Here is a 10,492-nt window from a genome sequence, read left to right on the forward strand (position 1 = left end):
TGAATCTTCGTTTTGTCTGTAGAAAATACCTAGTTTTACATTTAGATGAAAGCAAACTTACTCCTACATTGTCTGTTCTGCTTTTCTATTAAATAAGCTACTAAACCAGAAGAGACAGTCACCTAAATTAAACCTATCTTTGCATCACTCAGACTAAATGTTTATTATCTCCTTTAATTTATTTACCAATTCAGTGCTGAGATAAACATAGACCAAAAAGAAATTGAACACAGTACAGAAAAAAAATCTCATGTTATTTCTCTTCAATACTCTCTCTTTACCAAGAAAAATAGAAGCATGTTTAGGTGCATTTTGCATTTTCATAGGGGGAAAAAAAAATACATGAATAAAGCACAGTTATCAAGTTAGGAAGATGTACAACAGCTTAAACTTCAGGAAATCACTTATTACCACAGCAGTCTAATCATAGCATCACAGAGCAGTTTGGGCTGCAAGGTACCTTTAAAAATCATCTATACCACCCACCACACCAGACTGCTCAAAGATCCCTCCAGCCTTGCCTTGTACACTTCCAAGGAAAACATCCACATCCTTCCTTGAGCAGCCTGTTCCAGTGTCTCACCTGCCTCCCTGTAAAAGCTTTCTTCTGAGTCCAGTCTTAATCTAGTCACTTTCAGTTCAAAACCATCACTTCTTATTTTCTGACAGACACAGGTAAAAAGTTCTTTCTACAGCTTTCTTATATATACAACTGGTGTATTGAAAGGCTGTTCCAAGGTCTCGCAGCCACCGTCTTTTCTGCTGACTGAAAAACCCACATTATCTCAGACTCTCTTCGTAAGAGGTGCTTTAGCTCTCTGATAATTTTTGTGGCTCTTTTCTGAGCTCTTTTCACTCTAGAAGTGTGTCCCTCTTGTGCTGATTACCACAGAGACGGATGCAGTTTTCCCACCATACAAGAATCACCTCCCTTGTCCACCCAGCCAGACTTCTGATGCAGGCCTGGCTTTCCAGGTTTCAAGTGTGCATTGCTGTCTCAAGTCCAATTTTTCATTCACCTGTACCTCTAAGTCTTCCTGCACACAGCTCTCAATCCTTTCATGCCCCACACTGTACTGATGTCAGGGGTTGTCCTAACCCACAGGCAACACACCCAGGACCTTGGACTTGGCCCTGGTGAACCTTGTTGAGGTTCCAACTTACCTTCCAACAGAGGTACCAGCTATATCTCTCAGACTGGTGTCACCTGGAAATGTGCTGAGGCTGCAACTTCCCACTGCTTTTATCATAATGAAGGTATTAAACAGTATGATTCCTTGAGGGAATCATACTGTTTCACCACTCATTACTGTTTCCACTTAGATATTAAACCATTGACCGTAACTCCTTCGATGCAGCCATCATGTAATTTCTTTATTCATCAAAGAATCTATCCATCCAACTTCCTTCACTCCAGTTTAACAGTAAGAATTTTGGGAGGGGACACCATATCAAAGGCCCTAGAGAAGCCTAAACAGATGGTATCTTTACCTCTTCCTTTGTCCACTGATAGTTACCTCACCATAGAAGCCACAAGATCAGGCAGTTAGTCCTTCATGAGGCCTTACAGGCTGACTCTTGAATGAATACCTCCCTATCTTCCCTATGTTTCAACAGATGTTTAAAGACTATCTGTTCCATAATGTAAAGACCAGCCTGAGTTTTGTCTTGAGTTTTAACATTGCCGAAGAGGCTTCCCCTACTTGGGGGGACTAAAAAAGCTTCTCAACTGTTTGTCACAGAATTTTATACTAAATCCTTTTGTCATGACATGTAATACCTATAACTTCCCAGACCAAACCTTCCACAAAAAATCACTTAGACAACTTACTGGACTGGGGGAATGGTAATGAGATAAAAAGATTTTAATCTCTAAATCTTTTAATAATGAACCAAGTCAGTCTCTGACTGACTTAGCCCATTATTAAAAGAGTGACTTGGTGGCCTGCATTCTGGGATTAACTACTAATCCCATCACTGTTGAAGATGACCAGGTCCATACACTATAATCACCCCACAAGAAAATAAGCGGTCATAGGACATGTGAGATTCAAGCGGCATGAGTATTGTTGCTGTGTATGAAAAGGCTTCCAAGCATCAGGTTCTATTAACACAAAACCAAGAAACTAAAAGAATGAAAAGAGAATTTACCAGAGTTATTAAAATACAGGTACAAGAATATGTCCTTTATTCTTTGGCCTTTTCTCTCCAGGACAACTACACAGCGTCTCTGTCTCCAGGCTACTATTACTTTCTTTTTAAAAACAAACAAACAAATACAAGTGATAAGTATTGTAAGAATCATTATTTTCCTTCCCAAAAGATTAACTGAGTTAAAACAAATTTTACAAAGGAGTACATTGGGTTTGTTTTTTGTTTGTTTTTAGTGTTCCTTTTTGCAAACCATCTTTGAAAGGTTTTACTATCAACATAAATATTTAATTTCAACACCATCTAGAGAGCACACTCCAAAAACACAAGCATCAGATCCTCCAAATACCTGGACAGTTGTGTAAGAATCTGTTCAAGATATCTGAATGATTACTTTATTTTTCAGCATTGAATTTCAATTGCTTTTGCTACTCTGGTCTATGAGAATGAAAGGCACCTACAGTGCTTTGCAAATTCATTATCAGAGCAAAATATAAATTCCATACGTGATCATCAGTTTCCCAAGCCTGATCAGTTCCCAAAAACATGAAGAATGATGGCATCTTTTCCAACTTCTGTGTGTTTTGCATTTTTCTGCCCTTCTGAACTAGCAGCTATCTCAGAAGCCTTCTGTTTGACTTTCTGGATGACACTGTTCACCCATAAATGTGGGCTGGAATTCTCTAATGTAAGCAAGATAATGAACTTTAATGACTTAGGAGTTTAAAACTCTCCTGTGCTGGGTTTACAGAACAAGGAAATAAAAGCAAGTTCCCTTAACTCACAGAAGTATTCTCGTTCCGTGTAAGGATTATCGACAAAGATTATCATTTCAGCAATGAATTATCCAAGGACCAAGAAGCTCATGCAAGTGTCTAGTGAGCATATAGCTCATGTACAGTGACAGACATACTAACAAAACTAGATAGTATTGCATATTCTGTACCATAATAATAAATACTATTATAATTAAAATGTTTTTTCCTAAAGGATAACTTCAGTGTGTACCTAAAATACATTCGCTGCATTATACCTTAGCTTTTATATATTATCAAGAGCAGGATCTCTTTAGGTGGTTTTCATGTCTGTATAGAACTAAATGAGTAATTTCTACCTTAATTCCTGTTTTCTCAAAGAATCTCTAACAGGCTAACTTTCTTTCACATCCAGATACATCAGGTTCCTACAGAACAGGAACCTTATGGTATGGATTTAACTTAAAGGTGGCTAACCCCATCTGGGCAAACACTATTCTGATCCACATTTGCTAATACTTACCAAAATTTGACCTGTATTTTTCTGCAAACTTCAGAAGACTTAAGGATCTAACTGCACTCAGCTCTTTAGAGAAAAGACTGGGGGTAGATGGGAGAAATATAACGTATTTCAAATTTTAACTGCCCTTTCCACAATTTCCCTTGGGAAAAACAAATCTTCTTTCAAGAGTCTTTGGACAGCTGGAACTGAGTACCAAAGTACTTCAACAAGGACCAGAATGGCATTCTCCTACATACAAAACAAAAGTCAGATAATCAGTAAGAACAGGGCCTTGGGTAGAAATCTTATCCATGTACTCAGAGGCAAACAGACTCAGCTCTGCCGATGCAACAGTGATATGGTCTTCTCAATTTACTGAATCACTAGTTGCTTTCACTTTCATAAATTTTCTAACGTTTTGTTGCTTATTCAAGCAATACATGTATTGCACACTATCTGCTTTCCACAGGGAGATGAGCTGAACCAACACAGTGCAGCTCACCTAAATCATACAGTTCATTAAAGTAGTTTGTCAGATGCCTTAATAGATTGACAAAGGAGGAATATTGCTTGGCGGAGTTTCTTTTTGTTTCTGGAATAGCCACACCACCTTCTCAAACACCAGAATGAAATGAACAGCAGTTCTTTTCTGCTGGCAACTGCATCTGCATCAGGGTTCTGGGATAAAACTCTGCATTACTATAAACAGTAAGTAGAGTGTACAAATCAGGTGGTTGCATTATTCCATGCCATTTGTCCTTTGAAAGCTTGCAGAGGACAAAAATCTGTAGACAATCACACTTCAGTTTTGTCTCAGTATCAGCACTACTTACTGAGGGAACAATGTGCTTTCAGAACATCTCAGATTTAAACTTTAGTTTAGCCTGAATAAACATTTTTGCTATTCCTAGAACTCTCCCAGTAGCTTTCAAAACTTCTAACTTCTAAAACTTTGGTATCTCTTGGACTTCTCTCTTCCAGTTTTAATACAGCTAATGTCTTCACACAGACTTAATGATACGTAAAACCTGTGGCATGCTTCCTTCTTTTTGGCCAACACCCTGTGTATGGCCTCCTAGTGTTTCCCATATGCTAATTCCTCCTTTATTTTCTCCTGCTTTCCTGCTCTTTGCTCTTGCCAGGTTTGATAATTACAGTAAATAACTGTAAAAAACTCTGTAATTTCATCAGAACAGCTGTTCATACACAGTTGCATTTGTATACAAGAACACCATTGCATTTGTGTACAAGAACATATTTTCTTCAGTCTTCTACCATTCAGGTTAAGGAAGCTGGTAGAAAAAAAGTATTTTTCTTAAAGCATTCTATTGCTGCAACAAAGCTAATCACCATTACTCAGACATCTACCTTACTTTATTTCACACCTCTCTGTGATTAGTTCTGCAGAGATTGCAAGGTAGTGCTTTCTCCTATGAAATTGTTGTTACCACCATACAACAACAAAATTAATTTGAAGCAACTAGAGGAGCAGAATTATTATTTCTTCATATTGCAGCACACACACAAATGCCCATTCTCCAAAGATTTCTCTGCTCAGCATGTATTTTTCATCCTACATTTATTCAACATTGTTTGTCAGTGTAACATACAAATTAGGGGTCACTTGGCTCTTTTACATGTAAATAAAGCTAAATTAGTCTGATTTCTTTAACTGCTCAGACCCTCCGCTAGTTCTTATGAACTTTGGTGGGTGTAGACCCCTTATCAAGTAGTAAAAACAAAAGAGCAGCCTTTTTAATAGCTGCACACAGGGATCCTTAAATGTTCCTCAATATTTTCTAAAGATACGTACTTCAGACTATCATGCATATCCAAATGATGATTTGTGTTTTGCCACTCCACAAAAAGAGATGTTCATATATATGGACATATTTGTGTATATGAGAATACATCAAGGTGTTAATACATACAGAATGAAATTATAGTTCCTTAGACACAGCTTCTATTAAATAAGAGATATTTACCTATCTAGTGTCTGTATGTATGAAGATGCAAGTTAATTATTTGTTCATTTTGCAGTAGTAAATATGTACTGTGTTAATTAGCTAAAATTGTTTGAAAGAATTCAGTGTGAGTAGGGCAGATTGATAAAAACATAAGTTAAAAGAAAAATAAGGAAGCTTGTTTCTCCAGCTGAAGTTAAATGAAACAAGAGTCTGCCATTGTTGGCTTAATGGACCCATTTCCTCTTCAATGTATCTACACAAAGTCTGCCTCTGTCACTACACCAAGTTCTGCATGTTCAACATCTAATTCTGTTGACACGAGTTTAAAAAAATAATACATATATTCATCTTATGTTCAAAAGCGTCTTTTGGCCTAAGACTGACTGGTGTTCATGCCAATTCGAATGGCTTATCGTCCATTTCCTTTCTGTGCTACAGCACTGAGAATAGAAAGACACTTGAATCAAAGCAAGTCTCTTCACTGACACATCCACTATCTTCAACATAAGAAGCACCTAACACTTAAAAAAACATGCTTTGCACGTGACACAATACCAAGCAATATGCTGCAAAAAAATAGCCCTGTCACACACATCTCCTGTACCTAATCTGGCCAGGGCTTACAGACACATAGGCATAGCTAGCAAACCCTTTGCACATTATTTTCTTAGATACTCAAGGCATTTCTCAGCAAGAAAATAGTATATAATATTGATGTATAGAGTCTACAGGCAGACTATGTCCAGGACTGATGGTTTATGGCTGCAACCTGTCATGCAGGCTCAAATGCTGCTTTTTCTGAGTCCCTGGAAAATGTACATGGATGGCAGGAAAAAATTATACATGGAAGTATTAAAAAAAACTTTTATACCTAAGTATATAGCTCATACTACTTAAATATAAGTATGTACATAAACGCTTAAAATAAAAGCATGCAGAGCACAGTGGCATAAGTGATATGAAACGTTAGAACACCTCTTTGTTTTCTCCCCTAATTATAAAAACAATGTGTTTTTACAGCTAACAGCAAACAATGGATGGATATTAACAATTGTAAGCTCTGGAGAACAATCACAGGGTTTTACAAAGTGTTCAGCAGTAATGACATCCAGAAGAGTTTCAGAAATACAGATGTAAACCAAATTCAGTGGAAGACTGTATTTGATCCAAAGTGTCTCAAAACACTACAGCCAAGTTGTGCTAGCTGAAACTACTAGTATGCAGTACGCTTCAGTGCATATTTATGGATTCTGTCTTTCCACAATCACAATTGTAAAAAAAGAAACACTCCGTCCTGTTCTAACATGTTAAAAAAAAATAAAAATTCAAGTAATGATGTACAAAAGAGTACCTAAAAGTATAATGTTTAAAATTTAAATGTTTAATCAAAGAGTGTTTATTTTTAAACTAATACCAAAAATAATCTTAGCACACAGTAAAAGTTTTGCACAAATTACTTCAGATTTTGAACTCTGATTTCATGAAAAGTAAAAAAGATATCATGAGCACGCTAAAAGCAGTGTGTGTGTGTGTGTGTGTGCGTGCGCACGTGTGTGAGACAATTACGAGGAACCTGAGCTTCCAAGAAGGCATTGTGTTTTTCATGAGTTAAGGAGGGAAAAAACCTTTTCCTCTGAGCAAAAAAGATTAATTTTTTCTTTATGTTTGCTACATATTTTCTTTTAAAAAAGCTTGCATTTTTATGTGTGTACACTTAATTTTTAAGCAATTTTCTAGCACATATACACTTGTTTGTGCCTTCAAAGGTCGATAATACCTTTCACTTTGCACTTGCAACTACTCTGAAGAACATGCACAGCCACTTAACAAGGCTCAGCTTAAACTGCACTAGTATGCTCTTTACAAGTCAAAGGACATTCCTTAGTCCCATATTTAAAAACCCTTAACATGCTTAGATTTTTCAGACCCACAATACTTAAGAGAGTAGGACTGAGAAATTGGTACTTCCAAAAAGAGAAAAAAAAAGTAAAAAGCTAAACATGTTTGCTTATGCTTACATAAAACTAAAGAGCACTAGTGATTTTCTTCCTAAAAATGAAGGGAAAGAGATGAAATGGGACAGTAAACATCTATTCAGTACTAAAAACAAAATCAGATGATTTTAAGCATGTTCAGATGGCTTTCATGCTACCAGCCTCATCATTTTTAATGAATTTATTTTCATGTGAAAATGTTTTTTTCTGTCTCATAACCATGTGAATGGCCCATACAGACAATAAACTTAGTAGCTGAGCAATTGCTTATGCTGGGGAAGCATTGAAAGAGACAAAAAAAAAAAGTGCTCTAAGGTACTTAAAATAAAACCACTTATGAAATTAGTTTCCCTGAAATTCTTTTAGAAATTGAAACTTCTGTGCAAGAGCTGTTTGCCACGCACTGCATTTCACACGACAAGATCATTAAGTGTTAATCCAAATGTGCACATACAGTTTCAGCCAAACATATGACAGAGGCTGACAAAACACAAGACTAAAAATGTGTGCACAGTAACAATTTCTGTACTGGTTTTATTACTCCGATATATAGATGTGCTGTTAAGTACATGCAGCCAGAAGCTCACCCCTCTAGATCTCTAATACATCATGCCTCCACTTTCACAAGCCTGTTGGAACTCTTAGCTGGCACTGACGATGAACACAGAAATCCTTTATACAGGAGCTCAGTAGAGTTCTCCCTAATTCATTCTATGGGTTGGCTTCTCCCCTGTTGTTCTGCGAATCACCACACATTATCTGGTCCAAAACAATGTCATAACTGGACTCCAATCTATCACCACCTACCCCAATACTTCATGTTAGTGGTGGGAGGACCTTGCAAAGCAGCTCAAGTTCTGCATTCCTAACTGCAGAAGTGAATCTCTGAATTTCTTCTCTAGGTAATAGATATCGGTCTCATTCAGTGAATTTCATATGTTTCGGAAAATCTGGGGGAAGCCTCCAGCACTACTGTAAGAGAAATCAAGAATATACAGAAAAAAATCTGGACTGAGTAACACATCAAATGTATGAACTGCCTCTCCTGAAGCGACTGTCTATCATTAATCATACTTAGACATCCATAATATTAAGTGACAGCAATCTATTCTTTGTGAATCTTGAAAGTCACACCATGCACTGCCATAAACCAAAATCACGCCAAAATCTGACAGAACATTATTACTGGGAGTGCTGCATCCATGTCCACTACTTCTCTCCCAGACCAGTTAAGAGACCCCAACCTTCTCTGTATCCAGAAGATAACCTTCACGCAATTGCATATTCACATAGAAGCACTAAAATGTATTCAAACTTTTCCTTTCAACTTGCCTTATCTCACTGAAGAGGCAGTTTACTTCCCCAGTATAAATCACTACTTCCATATACGCGGCCCAAGAAAAAAAAAATCTTCCCTGTAAACATCCCACATCCATTTGGAACATACTCACTCCTCCACACACCAGACAGTAGTGCAAAAATACTTAAAGGCCTATGAGTCCAGGCAGGAACTATTACCAGGGAGCTAAGCGACCTAGTGCATCACATTGGACACGGGCAGGCATATTTTAATTCGAAAGCCTTATTTTAACATAAGTCAAATTTCTATTAGGTAAATGCCGCCTCTGCATACTTGCAGCTCTAAAATAGAAACCTCCGTTATAATTAAAGAGAAATTATATACTTAGTTGATTTTATTTCCTGACCAGTGGGTGTATTCCAACGGTATTAAAGATCCTGCACACTTCAGGTTACCCCTCAGCTTGGCATGTGCATCTGGGCCTTTGCCGTTCCCTTTCCTTTACAGAAATCGGTGCACAAGCTGAGCACAAGCCCCTTATCCCACTGTACCTCATTAAATAAAAATCACAGTAAAAAATGCAACCGGTGAGCTAACGGCCTTCCCGAAGCTCACGGAACAATGCAGATATCACACCCGCCACCATCGACCTGCACAGTGACTCCCCCTGCGAATCCCTTCCTTAATCCACTTCGCTACCGTCGCTGTCCCACACACATCGACATTTGCCCCTCGTCCCGCATCCCCCTCACTCACCACCTCCGTTCCCTCTCCATTTTGGAAGGCCGCTTCCCGTTCCACACCAAACCCACCCGCCGACGATGCCCGCGGGCGGGCACACACGCCCCGTTCCCCGCGGCGGGGGCTCGGCCTGCGGCTACCCGCGGCGGGGGCGACGAGCGCCCAGAGGCGCCGCGGGCATTGTCGCTGCCGCCCCATCCCCGCCGCCGGGTGCCTGCGCCCCGGCAAAGACCACGCCGGCGGCGATGCCCGGGCTGCAGCCCGGTGGCACCTGGGGCGTGCGCACCGGCGGCGGCCCGAAGCGAGCGGCCCCAGGCGAGCGGCCCGAAGCGAGCAGAGGAAGCCCCGCACTCACCCAGCAGCAGCAGCTTCAGCTCGCGGCGGGCGTCCCGCTTGTCCCGACGCAGCTGCCGCTCGATCTCGTCGTTGATCCGCCGGGCTTCCTTGGCTTCCTCGCTCAGGCAGCACGCCATGATGGACTCCAGAGTCATTCTTCCTAACTGGTTCAGACACAGCCCCCACCCCCCCTAAACCCGCACGCACACTCGCACCCCGCCGCCGCTCCGGCCCCGGGGGGCACAGGCGCTCTCCGAGAGCCCGGGGGCCGCCGCAGGGCAGGCGTGCAGGCAGAGCAGCCTCGATGCCACAGAGGGGCAAGAAGAAAGGCAGGGCCGCTGGCGGCGCGGATCCCCGCTCCCTGCCGCTGCCAACTCCTCCTCTCCTCTAAATCATGCACCGAGCAACATGGAAACATGCACCGCGGCAGCAGCAGCAACGCTACCCAGCCGAGTCGCCCCTCGCCCCGCTGCTCCCCTTCTCTCGCCGCCGCCCGCAGCCTGCGCGGTCCCCGAGTGTCCCTGGCGGCCGCCGACACCCCCGCCGCCCTCCGACGCGACCACCCCACCCGCCGTGGAACCGCTAATGCCTACTAATCCCTCCCCCGCCCCGCACACGCACACATCTCCCCGCCGCTCCCCGCCCCCGGAGCGGGAGCCCGGCTCCTGCGGGGTGGGCGAGACCGCCGCTGCCCGGCAGGAAGAGCTTCCCCACGGCCGCTCCTCCTTCCCGCTGCCTCGGCGGCT

The 10,492-nt window shown here is 41.3% G+C and overlaps 1 protein-coding gene across 1 annotated transcript in view; it reads right to left on the reverse strand.

The window, feature by feature from the left end:
* The window catches only part of GNAQ (G protein subunit alpha q), a 121,668-nt gene extending 111,384 nt beyond the window's left edge, over positions 1 to 10,284 (reverse strand). Inside the window, exon 1 of the mRNA XM_015653196.3 lies at positions 9,766 to 10,284. Within this exon, the coding sequence (XP_015508682.1) occupies positions 9,766 to 9,901 (136 nt within the window). The 5' untranslated portion in view covers positions 9,902 to 10,284. The remainder of the gene's footprint in view (positions 1 to 9,765) is intronic.
* Between the last annotated feature and the right edge of the window lie 208 nt (positions 10,285 to 10,492).

Source organism: Parus major, chromosome Z, assembly GCF_001522545.3.
Source record: "Parus major isolate Abel chromosome Z, Parus_major1.1, whole genome shotgun sequence".
NCBI lineage: Eukaryota > Metazoa > Chordata > Aves > Passeriformes > Paridae > Parus > Parus major.